Genomic DNA, 21,583 nt, shown 5'->3' on the forward strand with positions numbered 1-21,583 from the left:
AAAATCAATATTTTGAATTCTTTATCTGGCATTTTGAGGAGTTTTTTTGGTTAGGAGCTATTGCTAGAGAATTATTGTCTTCCTTTGAGGGTGTCATATTACATTGTGTTTTCATGCTTCCTGTATTGTTACATTGATTTCTGCACATCTGAAGCAATAGTCACTTCATCTTATTTTTGAATTTACATTCATTATGGAGTGGGGACATTTTTCCTTGAAGATGTGACTATGATGTTGGTTGGGTAGGGCCGTTTGGCTTTGCTTCTTAGTGTGTGCAGTAGTGAAAACGCTGTATGATTTCCTTGCTCATAAATAGCCTTAGTGGTATCTGTGGATTCCTTAGTGTGTTAGGACTCAGTTATTGGTTACTTTTTCAGGTTTCAGTGGTAGCAGTGGTGGGCCAAGTGTGTTTCTCCTTGTGACCTCAGGCAACATATGCTGGCACCTGTACTGGCAGTTCCAGGCAGGCCGATTTTGGGGCCCGTGGGTGGCTTTTTTGGATGCTGATTGTGGTAGTGGTATACAGGGCAGGTGAGTGGGCTTTTGACCTTTTGGGCAGTGAGGACAATGGGGGCCATGGGCATAGCAGTGGTCATGAAGTGTTCTTCTAGTTCTTAAGCTCCGTGCTTTTGTGTTAGCAGTTGTTTCAATGGGCTGTGTGGGCCAGCCTCCAGGCTAGTAGATAGTGTTTGCAGGTAACAACCAGTTGTGGGGGTAGCATGGAGATTTATGCCTAACCTCTGTTCCCTAGGAGAGGTATTTAGGTAACCCTGGTGGTAGTTGGGTGGTGGAACATCCAAGAGCCTGGATCCCACACTCTGTCTTAGAGTAGGGGACAAAGTTGGGCAGAACTGGACCAAGCAAGCTTGTGCTCAGGCCCTCCAATGGCATATGCATGCACCAGCCTTGATTAGGGGGTAGAGGAAGTCCTTAGGCCCCTTGTGAAATGCTTGGTGAGGGGCAACCTTTGCTGTCCTAAAGTCTTAAGATAGGGAGGATAGGGCTGTCCCAGTGGCCACTGTTTGGCCCACAGGAATGAGACTTGCGTTCGTCTCACACCCCAGTCCCAGCAGAGTTCCCTCCTCCATCCTGGCTATGGCAGCCAACTTGGCCACCCAGTCAGTCCTGGCAGGCTGCATCTAGTCCACAACTCAGCCCTAGACCGTAGGAGACACCACTCAGCTGAAGACCAAGCCTCCACAACAACTCTCCTTTTGCTTAGGACCTGGGATGGTGGTGTGCCCAGTTCCAATGCCAGTGACTGGAGCCCACTCCACACTTGCTTCTCAGAACTGGCTACAGGGATTCATCCCCTACTCAAGCCCCAGTCCTGCAGGCACCACCCAAGTTCCCCCATGCACAGTCTGTAAGAGCTCGGATCCAGAATGTTGTCCCACAGCAGTCAGTTAGGTTTCAAAAAGGGTGTAGGTCATTCCCTGGAGCAGTTCCTCATCATAGTCTTCTTGCCACTCCCCAAGTTAGATTCGTGGTGTGGGAGAGTCAAGGTGCTCTCCTACGGCCTGGATTGTATAATTCCCCAGTGGGAAAGTGGACAGCAGAAAGGTACTCACTCACCCTTTCCCATTTGGGGGATTCACTCCCCTTTCCCAGCTGGCCTCAGCCACACAGCCTTCTTGTTTTCCTTTTTCCTGGATTTCAAAGCTTCCTCTCACGTTTTGCTGAACTCCCAAGTTCCTTCTTGAACACTGCATTTAAATAAGTGTGGAGTCAGATGAGTCCGTGATTCCTGGCCCATGAATGAATGGAGAATAAACACTGGGTTGGCAGCATGAGACGGCACACTAGCTTGGTTCCTCTAAGTGGATGAGATTACTGGAAATGCTCGTAGTCAGCCATCTTGAAAAAGAAGATCTTGTGTTTTGAGCATCATTGCGTGTTCGCCAACAAGAGATATATAGTATGTAAATATTGAATTGTTATGTACTTTGGATTTCTTTTCTCCTTTCATTCTTTTAAGTTCTCTGCACCATTCCGAGCATGATTTCACAATCCACAGCACAATTTAGCCTGGAGGGGTGTGTGCAGTCATTGTTATTCCACATGTTCTGGTCTTTCTCACCAGCTACATTCGATATTAAAAGAGATGATGTTTACTTATTTCCATGAATTCCCTCATCTCCCCTGCCCCCAGCTCCTAACAACAGACAGATACTTATTTTTTCATTTGGTCAACAACTCTTTCTTTAACATGTGCCATGTCCCCAGATCTATGCTAACACTGGGGCACAACAGTGAGAAAGAAGAGAGAGAGAGGAGAGAAAAAAAGCCAAAATCTTTTCTCTTAAGGAGCTCACAAGCTAGGAGAAGACACAGCAATTACTTTTAAAGAGCCAAGGGAAAAACATAGTTACAACTGTGAAAAGAGCCATGTGGGAAAAACACATGATGCCATATGGGGAAAATATATCTTTGTCAAGTAGGTCAGGGAAGGCTTCCTTGAAATAGTGATGATTAAGCTTAACTCTGAAAGGCCAGCAGAAGCTAACTAGACAGAGAAGGGGGAAGCAGAATGGTGTCTTAGTCACAGGGAATAGCATGTGCAAAGGTCCTGTGACAGAAAGAAGAACAGGCTCTGGAGTAAGGGGAGGGTAATAAAAGGGGAGATCGCTTTGTTAAGGATGTTTGTCTTCATCCTAACAGCTAATAGGTAGTCACTGGGGCTTTCAAGCAAGAAGGTGAAAAAAATCAGATTCTATTTAAAAGATCATTCTAGTTGCTGTATGGAAAATGGATTGGGCTGGAGGTGGCAGATCAGAATGAAAGCAGGAGACCAGATATGAAACTCAAGCCATTGTCCAGGCAGAAAGGACAGATGGTGGGTTGGACACTGGTGGTGGCAGTGGAGATGCAGAAAAGCAAACAGGTTTGTACAATGTTTTGGAGGTAACATTGCCAGGGTGTGGGAGTGAATTTGACATGCAGAGAGAATGTGGAGTCAGATGAGTCCGCGATTCCTGGCCTATGAATGAATGGAGAATAAACACTGGGTTGGCAGCATGAGACAGCCCCAGGGCCCTTCCTGACAACCTTGACCGTTTCCCCGTAATGCTGAGAGCCCATTTGCCTTCTCCTGGGCATGTCTGATAGGGTTGCTGCACTATTTACTGTATGTACTCATCAGGAGGACAAAATCATCTCAGTCTACCCAACAACCAAACTTCAAGATCATTATCTCTGAAGGCCCCCACGGAGCCATGTGCAACTCGGAAAGCATTTCCAGGGAACGGTGGGCTGGCTTCATAAACGCTAAGTGAAATTCTGTGTTTCTGCCAGACACTTTGATATATGGAACAATGCTGGAAAGGGTTCCCGCATGGGATTTTTTTTTAACCCACCTTGGAGGTATCCCCTGAATGGCAGTTGACAATTAGCTGCTAAGTAAAAGGAGGCACTTATTTTTATTGGGGGCCTTGACAGCTTTATGTTCACTGTTTAAAAGCTGGAGAGTCCTGTGTGTAAAGGTGAGTGGGGAGGGGAAGTGCCGGGGAAAGGAGGGCCGGGAGGGCTGGGGCAGGTGCGGACAGATCCCATGGTTTCCTTTTTGGAGTCAGAACCTGAGCAGTATTTGCAAGCATGTGGTGATCTGGAAGTGAGAGAAGAGTTCTTCCAGTCTGGGGAGGAGGGAAGGCCTGAGGCTGGCTCATCGGAGGCGTGAGTCTTCGGCCCCGCCATGCCTCACATCCCCAGGATGCCGCGGTGGGAACTGGGCTGTGGCTTTCCTGCCCTGGCACTGCTCGTTTGCTGGGATTTCAGGAGGAAAACCCCCAAGCTCCGAAAGAAAGGTATTTCTTTTTTTATTTTGTGGTTCACTTGTTCCACTAAAAGACTCATTTCCCAGAGCCTCTTCCCTCTCCTGTCAGGGGTGGGGAGCGCTTCTGGAACTGAACCCCTGGGAAGCAGGTATCAGTGCCGGGAGGGCAGGCGCAGTGTGTATGGGGGTGGGGTACTCTCCCGGAGGCCTGGGCTGGGCTAGAGGCAGGGTGGGGAGGTGCTCTTGTCTTAATCCTAGGAGTGTTTGAGTGATGACAAAGGAGGACCAAGGTGGGGAGGGAAGTGACAGTTGCTCTTTCTATTTCCACTTTCCCAAACCAACCCAGTTTCCTGGAGTTTTCCAGCAAATCTAAGGAAGGGGTTGAGGGGTAAGGGGTCGAGGATGGACTGTGGGAAGAGCCAGGGCAATTACTAGTGTGGTAGTAAGGTCTCACCCTTCTGTGATCGCTCAGGATGGGGTCCAAAATTTTAGGTCTGGGGACTGGAGATGAGGTGAACATGGTCTGAGGGGAGGTGGGGCTGGCATGGGCTGGCATGGTCTGGCGTTAGAGGACTCCCCTTGAGACTTTATGATCTCTGAACTTTTATTCCATTAGCTTTAAATTTTAAAAGGAATTAAAGCCCTGAATATAGAATCACAGGGTAAATCTGACCTCGGAAAAATTCCTGATTCAAATCTCAGTTTTTTTTTTTTTTTTTTTTTTTTTTTTTTTTTTGAGACGGAGTCTCGCTCTGTCACCCAGGCTGGAGTGCTGTGGCCGGATCTCAGCTCACTGCAAGCTCCGCCTCCCGGGTTCACGCTATTCTCCTGTCTCAGCCTCCCGGGTAGCTGGGACTACAGGCGCCGCCACGTCGCCCGGCTAGTTTTTTGTAGTTGTTAGTAGAGACGGGGTTTCACCGTGTTAGCCAGGATGGTCTCGATCTCCTGACCTCGTGATCCGCCCGTCTCGGCCTCCCAAAGTGCTGGGATTACAGGCTTGAGCCACCGCACCCGGCCAGTTTTCTTATCTGTAAAATGGAACAGTAATATTTACTTTGTAGAGTTCTCATGAGGACTAAATGAGATAGCACATGTGAAAGTATCAGGGATCAGTTCTCAGCATAAAATTAATGCAATTAATTGCATTGGTTAATAGTTATAATTATCATATTACATATATTAAAATTACATTATGGTAATTATATTACATATAATTATTATAATAAATTCATGAACATTTATACCTATTAAGATGGAACTGCTCTGCTAATGGCCACAGGGGTGACAATTAGGACCCAGAGGTCAGACATTGGTAGAACTCAGGACCAGCTCTTTGGAGTTCCAGGGATGTTTCTGATTCCAAACTCCTCATGTGATCTGAGATTAAGAGTGACAAAACCTGACCTAGCCAAGCTAAAAAAAAAAAAAAAAAAAAAAAAAAAAAAAAAAAAAAAAAGATGATTTTTCTCTCATGTAAGAAGTGACACTGTTGGTCCTGATGTCTCCAGAGCATCCAGTGGTTGGTTCTTGTTGAGAGAATAGCTTTGACTGATTTCTAGGCTGCAAATGACAACTTCAAAGTCTTCATCATATGGGTGATATTTAAAGTGGTGAGACTATGAGAAAGTGTGCAGATGAGGAAGGGAGGCCCTGGGACCCTCCAACATTTAGAGGACAGCAAGAAAAGAAAGAATCCTCAGAGGAGGCTAAAAGCATCTGATGAGACACATGGAGAACCAGGAGAGACTGGTGTACCAAAAGCCATGTGAGAAAGTGTCCCAAGAAGGAGGGGGTGACTTGCTGTGTCACATGCTGCTGATAGAGCAGTTAAGATGAAGACAGAGAATTTCACCTCAGATTTTAAAATGTAAAGGCCATTGGTCTCCTTGACAAGAGTAGGTTTGGGGAAGTACTGAGCGCAGAAAAGGACCAGAGAATGGGAGGAATGTAGGCAGCAGGTAGTGACAACTCTCTGAGGTCCATCATATACCAGGTTCTGAAAATAGATGCTGAGCCAGATGGACTGTCTGCCTTTGAGGGGTCCACAGTCCAGTGGAAGAGAGGGATGTTTAAATGAATCATCATAAAATTACATGAGAAGTGATAACATCAAGGAACACACAGGGAGCTCTATGAGTAGAGGAAAGAGTGACCAGTTTTCTCTGAGAAGACATCCAAATTCAGAAGACTGGGTTTCCAGGTGGAGAGCAGGAGGAAGGGCATTCTCTTGAGAATTTTTAAAAGCAAAGACCATTTTTCATTCATCCTATTGTACTCTCTAGCTATCAAAGAGCCTGGCCCACAGCAAATGCTCAGCCTACATTTGTTGAATGACTTTGTGAATTCTGGTGGAAGGAATTTGCAAGAAATGGAGTTGCAAAAGAAAGCATTGTAATGATATAGGCAACAGCAGTGAGAATAGGGAGCTTGTTTAAATCATATTTAGAATGTACCATCCTAGGCTGGGTGCAGTGGCTCATGCCTATAATCCCAGCACTTTGGGAAGCCGAGGTGGGTGGATCACGAGGTCAGGAAATTGAGACCTTCCTGGCTAACACAGTGAAACCCCGTCTGTATTAAAACTACAAAAAATCAGCTGGGCATGGTGACAGGCGTCTGTAGTCCCAGCTACTCGGGAGGCTTAGGCAGGAGAATTGCGTGAACCCGGGAGAAGGAGGTTGCAGTGAGCCGAGATCGCGCCACTGCACTCCATCTTGGCAACAGAGCAAGACTCCATCTCAAAAAAAAAAAAAAAAAAAAAAAAAAAAAAAGAATAATGTACCAACCTATTTGGAGAGAGTGAAGAGTGTTGCAGATAATTCTAATGTCACAATTTTGCTAATTGGGTTAGTTAAGTGCAGGTACCTTGTATTAATGGCTTTGCATTTTCAGTGCCTAGGAGAGTACCTGGTGCTTGAGTGATGGAATGAATGCTATTGCCTTTGAGGAAGGCTACAGGAGAAGCAGTGATTTAGGGATGGGATGATAGTGAGATTAGAGAAGATACTGGGAGAATTGCCATGAATCATTGAACTTATGGTTATAGAGGAAAAAGGGAGAGAGAAAAAGAGAGAGCGAGAGAAAAGATGGAAATAGATATGATATAGCTACATATATAAAGATAAAATAAAACACATTTTTCTATGAGTATAATAGTAAAGAGAGGAAAGCAAGTGTTGATCATTTGCATGAGAGCCGAGGTGAAGGATTATTCTTTCATAAATTATATCTATCTATCCATATGTGTGTGTGTATATATATATACATATATCCATATATACACATATGTATATTATATATGTATGTGTGTGTGTGTGTATATATATATATATATATATAGAGAGAGAGAGAGAGAGAGAGAGAGATCTGGACCAGATATGCAGATTAATAAGTTATAAGTTTATAAGTGATACCTAAATGTGTGAAATCATATGCACTTTCCTAAGGAGGATACTAGAGGGAGAAGAAAAGAAGCTTGAGTTGGAATCCCAGGAAATGATGCACCAAAGGAGCAGGTGGAAGATGGAGCACAGTCAAAGACACTGAAAGGAGTCATCAGTGACATGAGAATAGAACAAGAATGGTTGGATTTATTGCAATGTAGGGAGAAAGTATTGAAGAGGAAGGAGAAGTAACAACATCAGTCTTCTGAGAAGATCAGTAAGTAGGGTGTGGAATGAACATTAGGAGAGCGCTAGAAATCTTAGTGAGCAGATTTAGTGAAGAAGTGCAGGCTAATGAAACCAGATTGTGATGGGTTGAGAGGCTGAGTAGTGAGTGATAAGTGAGGAAGTGAGGCAGACATCTCTCTAGAAGTAGACACAATTTTTTACCAGTATATGGTAAAGAGAAGGAAAGCAAATGTTGGTTGTTTGCATAAGAGCTGAGGTGGGAGATTATTCTTTCATAAATGGCAAAGACCTAGACTCACGTGGGATCTTTCAATTGAAAGAGAAAATTTTAAGATACAAAGAGAAAGAGTAATTAGTGGAAGAGATGGAAGGAATGGAACCCACAGTTCAGGAAGGCATCATCCTAGATGAAAGATAGGGCCCTTTTCTTCCTCTGGGAGAAAACAGGAACACAGAGGAGAAAGGATGGGAAAGGCAGGGACTGGAGATGAGGGAGTTCACTCATAACCCTCCATTTGGTAATGGAAGGAAAGAGGAGCCAAGATCACCTGTTGAGACAGAGAAGGGAGGGAATGGGTGGGGAGCTTAAGAGGAGTGGTGAAAATTTGGAACCAATGTCTTGCAGAGATTGGAAGGATAAATTTCCACAATATGTTATGTGTGGTCTCTTGTAGCTCCCAATGGCCTGATGAAGGCATGCAGAGGGTAGTAGGAAGCAGCAGGGTGGGGATGTTGAAGAAAAAAAGTATGAGTGAGATTAATATCAAAAGGGCTGCATTTGAGGTGTGAGAGGAATAGAGGATGAAGGCAGGACAAGGCTGATAGACTGGGATGAGGAGAAAAGCTAGAGGACTAGACACACATTAAGGTATAAGAAGGAGCTTGGCTCCAAATCACCTGCAAGGTGGAGCATCTGCTATAAGACCTCAGAAATGGAGCTTGAATCTGAAAGCTTTGACTTCTCTGTGCACATCCTTACACTGTGTTTGTGCTATCTTTCCCCATCAAGTCCAGTGGACCTCTGGAGCCTGAGTTTCAACTGCTCCAGGAGACATCTGCCTCTCCCATTGAAGGGCCCCTCTCTGGACCTCTCAAAGAGAACTTTCCAGATGCTATGTGGTCTGTTTTAAGTCAGATTATTTCAGTCATGTCCTATCAATTTGGTGAAAAGATGTGTCCAGCTCCTTTTACCGACAAATAGAAACCTAATTCCATATGGCTATTGAAATTTTCTAATTGTTTCTCACTAGTTTTGTGTGACCCCTCAAAGGCAGACAGTCCATCTGTTATGTTATTTTCATAACTTGATGGCAAACTCATTAAAAGCATGAACCAGGTCTTCCATGCCCCTTGTATGCACAACCCATTCCATGGAGCCTGGTGCTGGCACATGGCAGGGCACTCAATGCATGCTAGTGTGAAGCTGAATTCATATACCAGGAGATTCCTATTAGTGTTTAAACTAAAGAAATGCCGAATAACCATTAGTCATGAAAAATACTTGCTTAAAGACAAATTGATTCATTAAATCCTTCAGCAAAAGTCATTGACTGTCTACCTTTTGCCAGGGGTTATGCTAGACATTGGGGATGAAAACAGCCCTTCCTCCTATTCCCAGTAGCAGGGGGCTTACAATCATGCAGACGACACAGGTACATACAAATCATGATCACAGAATATGGGAAGGATTGGGATATTCAAGAAGCAATATGGTGCACAGAGTAGGATGTAGTCTCTCCATCTGGGTGTCAGTAAGGCATGGCAGATATGATGGTATTTGAGAGGGGCCAAGGAGGACAAAGAGAATTGGCGCAGCCAGGGAAGTGGGAGAGCAGACTGGACAGGGAGAAGAGACTGTTCAAGGACATGGAGACTGCAGAGCATTATGTTTTGGAAACGTCAGGGTGAGATGACTCTCGGGGCATGGCAGGACATCAGGCCAGGAAAGCAGGTGGGTGCCAAGCCTTGAGGAATGCCAGCCTTGATTCTCAAACTTTAGCCACAGAAGTATTTAATCACAGTCTCACTGCAGTGCAATAAGTGAACGAACAACAGCCAAGCAGATTTGGTGGTAGTGGGGAACACAGAGGCCCCCTATTCAGCTCCGCCTAGATTCCACTCTCGCCTCCCAACACCTGATGTGATGAAAGAGGAGTCCCTGACAAACTGCCAGGGCTTTACGTGTCTATTTGAAAAACATCACGGAGGCAACTGGGGGGAAGCAGGTGACTACTGAAAACCAAGAGAAGGGCACTCAAGCACAGCAGTGCTTTAGAAAGGCAAGCAGCAGAAGGGTTTCGAACATGATAGAGAGAAGAGACTGCAGCAGTTACAGGTGAGAGAGGAGGCTGGCCTAGCCTGGGTAGTGGGTGGGAGCGGAAAAGAACATGCAGGTCAAGAGCCTGGTACAGCTCTATACAGGTGGAATCCACAGGAACTCGAGATGGGATGGAGAGGACCAACCTGAGAGAGAGAATCATGGGGAGAGTCAAGTGACTTTGTAAATGGATGTCCTAGGGATTGAAGTGCTGGGTGCAGCAGAGCCCTGATTATGGCAGAGGGAAAGTCAAGCAGGACAGGACAGAAGCCACGGCCTGTCTTCTGAACCTCCAGGGCATGGAAGCCTGGTGGGAGAATGGGTAGGCGGTGGTCGTCCTGATTTGTAAACTCGTGTCCTCACACTGCTGGGGTGGGGAAACTGTGCAGCAGAGTTTCTCCACTCGGACAGAGCTGGGGTGGAACTGGCCCACACTTGCTTTGCTGGAGGCAGGGTAATTTGGGAAAATAATTTTTGGAAAGCAATTTGCATACCATCAAGTTATAAAAATGTTCAAACCTCTTGACCCAGTAACGCTACACATGGGAATTTGTCCTGAGGAAATAGTTCAAAAGAATGAAATGCTTTTGTTCCTGCATCCAAATGTTAATTAATTAGAAATTATGCATTGAACTGCATACATTCCAGGATCTCTGCCAGGTGAATGAACATGTTTGCTGTGGCAATGTTTATAATTAGGACATAGTAAACAACCTAAGTTATTTTAAATTCCACAGTGGTTTAGTGCTATAAGACATCTATGTGATAGACTACAGTAGTCCCTCTTTATCTTTGGGGGATATGTTTCCAGACCGCAGTGGATGCCTGAGATCTCAGATAGTACTGAGCCCTATATACGCTATGTCTTTTCAGTCTTATAACTGAGACAACTACTAAGTATAACTGAGACAACTACTATGTGACTCCTGGGCAAGCAGTGTATGCAAAGTGGATACACTAAACGAAGAGATGATTCACATCTCAAGCTGGACTGAGTGGGACCATGAGAAATTTCATCATGCTACTCAGAATGACATGCAATTTAAAACTTATAAATTGTTTGTTTCTGGAATTTTGCATTTATTATTTTCAGACTGCAGTTGACTGTGGCTAAGGGGGGATGCCTTACTGTGTTATGCTTTACTACTCTCTGACACAAGTGGACACAAAACGGCCTGCTTCCTGCCATGGTTAAGGCACATTGCTGGGAGTTCACTGCCTAGGCCTGAATCCCAACTGTGCCATGCTGTGAGCTGCTTGACCTTGGCAAGTGTCTAAGGATCAATGTCTTTAACAGTAAGGTGAGTGTGACATTAATACCACCTCATAGAGTTGCTGTCAAGATTAAAGGATAAAAAGTGTGCAATTCCCAGCAAAAAGTATTCAGTAAAAGCCAGTCGTTATTTTAAATATGTAAGAAATGTGGGTCAATATAAAAAGACTGACAAAGACTGCCTCAAATTTACAGGCCCATATTCATAGTTTCAGGAAATATTATGATTGATTTGTCTCCCACATTTTGTCTAGTATCATTGCAATAAAACCTGTGAAGTCACAGGTGACACAGAAAGTCAAGAAATAGTTCATCCCAGGAAGCACAGAATGACAGGCTGGTTCTGTTTGCTCTCTCCTCAGCGGTGTTTGGCCAGCGCTTGGATGAGACTGTGGCCTATGAACAGAAATTCGGCCCTCATCTGGTGCCCATCCTGGTGGAGAAATGTGCAGAGTTCATCCTGGAGCATGGTCGGAATGAAGAGGGCATCTTCCGTCTGCCTGGGCAGGACAACCTGGTGAAGCAGCTGAGAGATGCCTTTGACGCTGGGGAGCGGCCCTCCTTTGACAGGTACATTGCCCTGCTGCAGTGTCCCACCTCTGCCCTCCCCTCTGCCTGGCTTGGCTGGGAGGGCCTCTCCATTCCAGTTGAGCTATGGGACTTGCATAGACACTTCTAAGAGCCCTGGCTTGCAACAGAAAGAGCCTTTGTTTTGCTCATGATTGGGATTTTGGGAGACTGGAGCACAGTTAGGAGAGTATGCAGATAGTTTATGTGACAGATCATGTGAACCAGAACTGGAACCCTGCTGGGCAGATTCAGGTGATGTTTAGGGCACAGGAGAAGGGGTCGTGCAGAGGAGGGGAGAAAGATGGGACCTAGCCTCAGGCCCACCCTTCAGGACAGATGAGGAGCATGGAAGAGCGGAGCTGGCTGTACAAACACTCGGTGTGGTGGAGAATGCACCAGATGTATATCCAAGGGCACCAGCGACTTTCGTTAGCGTTCCAGAAGTGGCCATAACCAGGACTTCTTGTTAGTTTCCAAGATCACAGTACCACGTGATTCTGACTCAGTTCTGAGCCCTTTTGCAAGAGCACATCCTGATATCTTGGCAGCCTGGCATTCCTAAGTCTTCTGTGTGGAGGTCTCCCAGCCCTGTTTGGGGCATATCAGGCATAGTGACATTTCCTCCCACCACCTGCTTCCTCCCCACCTTCTCCAGTCACTCAGCTGAGGTTTCCTTGTCTGCCACACTCAGCTAGTAAAATCCCCACCTGATGTTGTGCAGTCTCCTCCCCAGTTGCCTGCGTGAACTTGTCCTGCTGGCATAAGTTTGACTGCTGTTTCCAAATTAGCAGCCCATAAACCAAGGTTCAGTAAGATGGGCCTGAACTCTATCCAGTTTCCAAAAATGAAAGTTGCCAAGCTTATTTTGGGCAATGGGGTTGGGTTGATTCTGAGAAAATTGTGAAGACCTAAGTGTCATCTTGTGTAGAAGCTCCCTCACCCCTCACTCTAATCACCAACGCTGCCCGTTTTTCCTCCAAAGCTTCTCTGAGATCTATTTGTTTCTCTCCATGCTTATGGCCACAGTTGTAGTTTGGACAACCACAGGGGTGTCTTTCCTACCCTTAATAAGTAATAAGCTAATTTCCCACAGGCGCTATATTTTAGCACCCTAGGAAGCAAGAGATGGGGTTCTTATTGGAACAACAGCCCATTATGGGCATCAAACACGGGGACTTTCGGCAGCACCATCAACTGCGTTTTGATATCAGGCGCTTGTTCCATTGTGCTCACCACCTTTATATTCAGTTTCTTTTTATGTTTTTAGTTAGCCTTGGCCTGATGAAAGATACAGGTAGGTTGTTGCTAGAGCAATGCCATACAATGTGCCAAAAGGAATAGAGGTGATTGCTAGGATTTGCCAAATAACTGCCTTAGGTTCTAGCCTATGCACTATAGAGTAGGCGTGGGTGTTGGTGTGGGAATTTCTGATTGTTTTGAAATATTTGGGGCTGGAAGGAGGAAAATTACCTTACCTTGTGACATCTCCACACCTAGAAGTGAGGGGTAGAGTTTACACATCCAGAAATAGGAAGGGCCATTGGGGGCTTTTCAGGGGTTTCTCAGGGGCAACTCTTAGGTCCACATAACCCTTGAGAGGACAAGTCTGATTTGGGAGGTGTGACTGGCTCACATTTGATTCTTATTGTTTAGTTACATTTGAGCATATTTAGGAGAGACCAGGTCTTCTCTCTCCTATTCCACTCATGATTCTGAAAACCCTCTTTTTCCCCTTTTCCTGCCCTGTCTCCACCCCCTTTTATACTCCCCCACTTCTCATTCCATGGTGTGTTTTGGTGTTGAGGGCTGTGCCCTGCAAGGGACAGAGCATAGAATGCCGGATGCATAGGACAGGGAAAGGAGGGGAGGGCTTACAGGGATTAGCCTGACTTTGGAATCATAGAATTGACAAAGCCAGTAACTCAAGAGAGGTCAACAAAACTGGCAAATTAACTCTGAAGTGAAAGTGACCAGTGTTAGATGATTTCCTGAGAGTGAATCTGGCCTGGGAGTGGGAGAGGAAGAGACCAGCCTTGAGACAGTGTTAACCTGAATTGTGTGTGGGAGTTCAGAAGTGGGGCAGTGTGAAAGGGGGTGGAAAGAGGTCAGGAAAGGGAGAAAGGGAGGGTTTTCAGAGTCACGAGCAGACCAGGAGAGAGAAGCTACGCTTGTAACTTTTTCTGCCTCCTATAAAAGGAATTGTAGGAGTCAGTGAGTGGAAGAAGGGGTATTTGGAGAGCAAGGAGCACCCTCCTGGTGTCCCCAACTTCACGGCTGTGGGAACTCACCCAGGTCCTCTGCATTGGTTATGTGCTGGGTTCCACCCCAAGATGCCCCCATTACCTCACTAGAATGAAGGTGAGCAGAGGAGCTGTTTGGTGAGACTAGTGCATGTCTCTCTGGTCTCCTTAGACACAAAACTGTGAACTTTAAAATCTCCTTGCCAAGTTTCTACCAGGATGGACGCTGCCTGGCTACAAAGCCAACACACTTCTCACCCCATGTGTCTGTGAGAAATGCACCTACAGACATGCCACATTACAAGCATCAATGCCTCCAGGGAAGGGCTGGCAGAACCATCTGAGGAGTCTTGGGTAATCCCTAGTACATCAGTTGTTGAACCCAGAAGCCACCTGGCTCCTGACCTGCTCTTAGCCCTTGATTTAAAAAAAAAAAAAAAAAGAATAATTTAAGGGTGTTCTGTTGGGTTAGAGGAACAGCAAACTCCGAAAAAATAATGTTACAAATTTAGACCATAAAATAGACGTCTGAGTTAGCCCTAGTACAATGGGGTGCTCACAGTAAAACAAAAATTTATAGAAATAATTGTATAAGTTCCATGGTGTTGAGTGCTAAAAAGGAAACTCAATACTATGAAAACAGAACAGGGGCTTTTCACATGGTCTGGTGTATTTAGGGAGGTCCCCAAGAAAATGACATTTAAGCTGAGACCCAATAAACAAGAATGAGGAGTTAGCTAGGCCCAGCAGTGGGCATGCCTTGTCAGGTTTATTTTTGGTGAAATGAACTGGGAAGCTTTCTGTAAGTTTCAGTGTGGTAAGATGATTTATATAGCTAATTGTGTTCTTTTATTATTACTTCGAAGTATCCATGCTGTAGCTATATTTATAACCCGTTTCTCTTTTCTAATGATGGATGTTTTTGCTGTCTAAATTCCTCCTGATTAAACTGTCTAGGTGTCTTTTTTATTGTTGTTGTCTCTCTTCAAAAGATTCAGTTTCTTTTTTTTTTTTTTTTTTTCGAGACCAAGTCTCACTTTGTCACCCAGGCTAGAGTGCAGTGGTGTGATCTTGGCTCACTGCAACCTCTGCCTCCTTGGTTCAAGTTATTCTCCTGCCTCAGCCTCCTGAGTAGCTGGGATTACAGGCACCTGCCACCAGGCCCAGCCAATTTTTGTATTTTTAGTAGAGACAGCGTTTTGCCATGTTGGCCAGGCTGGTCTTGAACTCCTGACCTCAAGTGATCCACCCACCTCAGCCTCCCAAAGTGCTGGGACTACAGACGTAAGCCACTGTTCCCAGCCAGGATCCAGTTTCTTGACTTACCATTTATGCTGCTTTTTCCATTTCAAACTATGTTTTCTTCACTCATTCCGTTGGTGTGTTTTGGTGTTCAGGGCTGTGCCCTAGAGTGGGCAGAGCATAGAATCTGGAGGCATAGGGTAGTGAAAGGAGGGGAGGGGCTTACAAGCATCAGCGTGACTTTAGGAGAAGAGGTTTGAAGGGATTTGGAAGACTGGTTGGATGGGGGTGAAGGAGAGGTCCCAATCAAATGGGAGTCCCAGGATGCTGATAGAGACAAATGGATGGATTGCCGTGTAGGGACTTTAGGAGGATGCAACTTTTGGACTTTGGGAGAATTCTGCTCCTGCAAATTGTCAGCTGACTGTCTTGCTGCCACTTTCTCAGGAACTTCTCATAACATATTTTGACAAAAGTACTTTTCCTAGCCTGGCTTTGCCTCAGGTATTTTTGGGCAGTGACTCAGCAGGGAAGGATTCTCCAGAATCCCCATGTTAAATGAATGGTTCCTACCCCAGATTTCCTGAGGTCAGCCATGGAGCATAGAGCGGGCTCTGTGCCAGCCCGTGTTCTCCTGTTGAGGTACAGTTCACAGGCTGCAAAGAGGGGAGCCTTTTCAGAAAACAGCTCCAACAACTGGCTGTCAAAACCAAAGTAAAATGCACACAGAGCACCAAGACAGGGCTTTACAATCAAGCCCAGTGTTCTTGCTTCTGTTGCCTCAGATGCCTCCCTTCTCCTCCTCTTGTCCAGATCCACCCCTCCCCTCCCTCCTAGGACCAGGAGACATGTCCTCCAGCCTATTCTATATTTCTCATCACTGAAATCAAGGACATTCCAAGGTTATTCTGGACCTCTTGCCACATCACAGCTTTTCACGATGCTAGCGGGGCTGCTACCTAAGAATGCCAGGTCTTATCAATATGAAATAAACAAACATTTCTTCAATAATCAGCTTCAGGAATATGGTAGTGAATCTTATTTTCTCTTGCAGCATTGCAGAATCAATGCAACCGCCTTGTAAGCCAGGGGTCAACAAACTTTTCTTAATGGACCACATATTAAATATTTAGGCTTTGCAGGCCAGATGGTCTTTACCACAACTATAATACTCTGCTCAGCACATAAATGAACAAGTGTGGTGGTGTTATTCTATAATTTTACTTACGGATGCTGACATCTGAATTTCCTACAAGTTTTACATCATGACACACTCTTCTTCTTGTGAGTGTTTTTCCCCCCAGCTATTTAAAAATGTAAAAAGAATTCTTAGCTCCCAGGCTGTACAAATAGAGGTAGTGGGACAGATTTGGCTCCTGGCCCATGACTTACAAAGCCCTCCTGTAAATGGAGAAGCCGAACTGAAGAGCCGTGCCTCTTTCAGTCAGTCAGGCCCATGGCGAGGCCTCCTCTTCTCATGCTCCAGGCTGACACACATGCTGCCTGCCTCATGCCCTAACTCCTCACTGCCTTTCAGAGCTCATCTGAGGTACTCTTTCATCTGAGAAGTCATCTACGTGTTCCCATCTCTGCCTTGGGTGTTCTTTTTCCACACTTCCATAGGATCCTGAGTCTTGGGCTTCCCATATCATGGCATTAACCACACAGTATTGTAAGGACTTTATAATGCTTGAGTCCCCACAGCTTTGTGACTCGATGGGGCCAGGGCTCCATCCCTGGACTGGATGGCTACTGATGTCTTTTGGATTGGCGACTGAAATCCCAGTGCTTGACAAGTATCTTGCAGTATCTTGCACCTAATAGGTTTTCTCAATGCTTATTGATTGAGTGAATTATTGAGCAAATACGTGAGTGAACCTCAGAACTATTTTAAGCGCTCTGGAAGATTAAAGAGATGAATGGACCAAGGATATAAAGGAGGTAACATAAGCAATATTAGAGACTAATTAGACAATGCTAATTGTGAGGCACTAAATGACTTGAAGAAAGAAGAAAGCAATAAAGATGAAAATCATTAAGGAAGGTTTAGTAAAAATGTAGACCTTGAACTTACCTTTGAGGTAGGTGGGTGGAAGAGATGGAGGAACATATATTCAGCATTGTTGTTCCAGAAGGGTGAATTAGCAAAAATGTTTTGGTCTGATTCTTCTTTATCAGACTCTACTCCTCTGCAAAATTTCCCTTTGTAATTTATGGTTCTATTCACTGAATCATCAGGATGGAAGTGACGAACATCCTAAAGTTTTTCTTTCAAAGAGGTTTCAAAGAGCATTGCTTCTTTTCTTCCAGAGACACAGATGTACACACTGTGGCTTCCCTGCTAAAGCTCTACCTACGAGACCTCCCAGAGCCCGTGGTTCCCTGGAGCCAGTACGAAGGGTTCCTGCTCTGTGGACAGCTCATGAATGCGGACGAGGCAAAGGTTTGCATCTTAGAGTTAGTTGTCCTGCTTTAGAAGAAAGTGATTGGTTTTCTGGACACTATTCTAGTAGGCAACAGTGGGTCAAGGGGCCCATACTTTTTGGTAAGATAGTCAAAATGCAACTTCCTCAGCAACAAAAGGCATATGAACTCAATCATGATGACTGGCAAACCACAGCCTTCATGAGATGTAATAATCCAGTAAAGAACTGGACCATAATCAAATACTGCTGGGTCACATTAAAAGTAGGGAGAAAAGGAGGATACAGAAGGAGGATTTTAAGCCCAATGGCCTTGCTGAGACTTGCTGGGACACAAGGACAGACTGGAAGGCAGGTGCGAGGTCACATAGTTCGAGCTCTACAGCAGCTTGAGTGTCAGGTGTGGTCATCCAAGGAATGCATGTCCCAGGGAGATGAAGGATAGGGAAGGTTTTTTGATTGTTGTTCTTTTTAGCCTTAGCTGCCTATAGGGTCTGTAACCACCATCTGCAATATGCTTGTGAGAGTGCACAAGTTCACCAGCAGGATTTTTGATCCTGTGTAAGTTATTTCTAGAGAGGCCTTATAGTCAACAGGGATCACACTGTAGTCATGTTATTATAATCAACCAACCAACTAAAGAAACTGATGAAACCCAACCAACAACAATAAACCTCGATGATTTTTAAACAAGATTTTCAAATCCAAGTGATCCATGAAGAAGTTTGTGTTTATATCAGTGACTATGCTAAAAGCCCTCTCTGGCAAAGTGGTGCACTGAAAAATCGATAATGAAGACCTAGATTTAACTTTGATTTTTCCATTATACAGATTATACATCTTTTATAAGACTCAGTTTATTTACTTAGACCAATAGAACTTTCTATGGTAATGGAACTTTTATATATCTGCACCTTTCAATATGGTAACCACCAGCCACACATGGCTATTAGGCATCTAAAATGTGGCTACTGCACCTGGGAAGCCAAATTCCTAATTTTATTTAATTTTGATTTAAATTTAAGTAGCTACATGTGGCAAGTAACTGCTATATTGAACAGCACAAACTTAGATAATTTTCATAATAATATCATACCATGCCTAGGATTGTTTTGAGGACCCAGGAATATGATACTGGTGGGTGACTTTAATATTTTTTTCAATATAAGGGAAGGTTTATTATCTTCCATACTTCAGAATGTATGAGATAGCCTGCTTCATAGAATATATTTATTTAAAATGAATGGAGAAATAGCACCCTAGCCCTGTAAGAAAACACAGCTGTGAGAACTTCCATCCCTGACTGAGGATGGGGGGAGCATCAAGATTTGAATAGATCCTGACATAAGAGAAAAGCTGACTTTATATTTCAGGAAAGGAAGAGAACAATAATGATGTGGCTAACATGATACAGATTTTGTAGCTCTTTTCCAAACAAAAATTAGATTGCATGGATCTGAGGCATGATATTTTGTGCGTAACTTAAGAATTTTATTGGGGGAGGGAGAAGGGGATATGAAAAGTCTTAACTTATACTGGTGTATCTGCTCACTATTGTGAAAGTAATAAAATTTTATGGAATAATGTTTAAAAGGCAGCTAAAAAGATAAATGTTTCAGATCGCATCTCACCCCTGGGTTCTGGGGAAAGTAAAGGAAGCACCTAGATTCTGTTCTGACAGTAAGATTCCCACCCCTGAACTCACTTTAGACTTGCATCTCCCAACTTTTCTCAACCTCAGCATCTTTGAGAGTTTCCACATCTGTGGCAATGCATGTCTACACACAGGGACCAAGGTCCTTCTCACTGGTGAAAATATGGCAGAGGTGGCAGCTAGGAGGGGTGAGTCTGTAGCAACCTTTGCGATGAATTTACTTGACTCAACAGACGAAGGGATCTTAGCATGAAGCTGACGCTAAGCTAAGAAGGTCAACATCTACAGAAGCTGCTCCGTGTAGGCTGACAAGGCTGGAGCGTGCGTTTTCTGCAGGAGAGCCGCTCAGGTTTGAGGAGTGCCTGCATGCCGCATGTGAATTGTGTACTCTCTCTATTTTTTTTTTTTTTTTTTTTTTTTGAGATGGAGTTTTGCTCTTTCGCCCAGGCTGGAGTGCAGTGGCACAATCTCGGGTCACTGCAATCTCCGCCTTCTGGTTTCAAGCGATTCTCCTGCCTCAGCCTCCCGAGTAGCTGGGATTACAGGCGCACGTCACCATGTCCGACTAGTGAATTGTGTACTCTCACAAGCACCATGTTGCAGATGGTGACTACAGACCCTACAGGCAGCTGTGGTTGAAAAGAACACGGAAAAGCTCGCTGTCCCTCTTCTGTCTGGCTCGTGCATTCCTGGTAGACCTTGTCTGACATCCATGGCCATCCATTGCAGAGCTTGAACAGTCTGACCTTGCACCGTCCTCCAGTGTGGTCTGCCTGTGTCTGTGAGCCAGCAGGTCTCAGCTAGGCCATAGTGCTTGAAATCCTTCTCAGAAGAATCTTCCATTTCTCACCAGTCTTAAAGTGATTCTGAGATATCTTATTGTGGTCTTATTCTTTATTGGATTGTTACATCTCAAGCATTCTTAAGCAAACAATTAACGTATGAGTTGTTCAACAGTCCTTCCTTAGAGTAGCTCACAGTCAAAGGTGGGATGCAGTGTCATAGTTACAGATAAATAAAAAGTATACGTAACAAAAACTATGACCCTTTTTAAAAAATTATAAGAGAATTTAGAGTTATTTCCAATTTTTTTTTAAACCCACAAAACTACAGGGACAGGAATGACTGCCAAAGTGTTGTTTCTTCACAGATACACCAATTCTGTTCCAGGGTCTCCTTGCTGGCATGTGGGCAGGCTCATTTACTGGTAAATGATTTACTGGTGTAAATCTCTTCCCAGGCTCAGCAGGAGTTGATGAAGCAGCTCTCCATCCTTCCTCGTGACAACTATAGTCTCCTGAGCTACATCTGCAGGTGAGAGGCCCCTGGTATCAACTCTACAGTTTTCAACCCCATCAGAAAGAAGCTCCTAGTTAGAAGAGGAGGGACCACCTCTGTGAACACAGAGATTCTGGTCCAGCACTTTGGAAGATCAGCTGTATTCACATAGCACTGAAGTAGCTTCCTGTATAATTTCAAGGATTCTGAAAACCTGGTTGACCCAAAAAATGAACGTGCTCCTCCCTTTAGGCCTGCCTCAGCACTGCTCAGAGTCCTGGGACATGCAAGAGAACCCAGAATCCTTATAATGATTCTAGAATGATCTCCCATCTTTGTGACTCTGAGCCATAGCTTAGCTCCAGGGAGACATTCATTCTGGTTATTTTCCTTCAGCCCCTTCTGGGGACCTGCTGTGCACCACCCCTGTGGCAACTCTAGCTGTGAATTGACCCAGATCTGGCTGAGCTGGGCTGGGAACTGGGATCTTCATCCCAGACTGATCTGAATTTTGTCTTTTATTTTTAAAAAGTAATTTGTTGTAGTTCCTAGATAATAAAAGTCATACTTGCTTGACTTGGAAACCAGGAAGATACAGCAAACGGTAAACGAGAAATAAAAAGGACCCGCAATCCCTTCACCAGCAATAAGTACTGTTAAAACACTCAGGCATTTTCCCTTCTGGGTGTTTTCTCTCCATGACAGATCTTTTCACGTCTTAATATAAATATAGGGGAATAATATTTTATTCTAAATCAAAATTACATAAAGGATTGTATCCTGCTTTTTTGGTTTAATGTTTTATTATGAGCATTTCTCTATGTCATAAAATTGGATTATGAATAACTTCATAATATTTCATAATGTTTCATCATTTGGACACATCACCATTTATTTAATAATTGCTCTGTATTTGAAATTGTGTTGCTTCATTCTATCCATTTTTAAATGGTTTTTAGAGAGTGTATTTATAAATTCCCTATTTTTACAGTGAATCTGAGAGCTTTGTGCCTCAAAAGGGGTAGAATTTTAGCAAAAATTCAGTATTAGTTATGGAGCACCTGCTGAGAATTAGCAATGCTTGTGCTCTAATCAGAGGATGAGAACAAGGAGGCACCATGGATTCCCCGGCCCTGAAATCTTCTTACCAATAAAGTTTTCCTCTCTGGAGACTTGGGTGGG

General features: G+C 44.4%; 1 protein-coding gene across 1 annotated transcript in view; it reads left to right on the forward strand.

Moving 5' to 3' along the window:
• The window catches only part of ARHGAP25 (Rho GTPase activating protein 25), a 91,499-nt gene that overhangs the window by 61,196 nt on the left and 8,720 nt on the right, over positions 1–21,583 (forward strand). Inside the window, exons 5-7 of the mRNA XM_010367638.2 lie at positions 11,357–11,564; positions 17,357–17,489; positions 20,364–20,437. Coding sequence (XP_010365940.1) covers positions 11,357–11,564; positions 17,357–17,489; positions 20,364–20,437 — 415 coding nt within the window. The remainder of the gene's footprint in view (positions 1–11,356; positions 11,565–17,356; positions 17,490–20,363; positions 20,438–21,583) is intronic.

This window comes from Rhinopithecus roxellana, chromosome 17 (genome assembly GCF_007565055.1).
Source record: "Rhinopithecus roxellana isolate Shanxi Qingling chromosome 17, ASM756505v1, whole genome shotgun sequence".
Lineage (NCBI taxonomy): Eukaryota > Metazoa > Chordata > Mammalia > Primates > Cercopithecidae > Rhinopithecus > Rhinopithecus roxellana.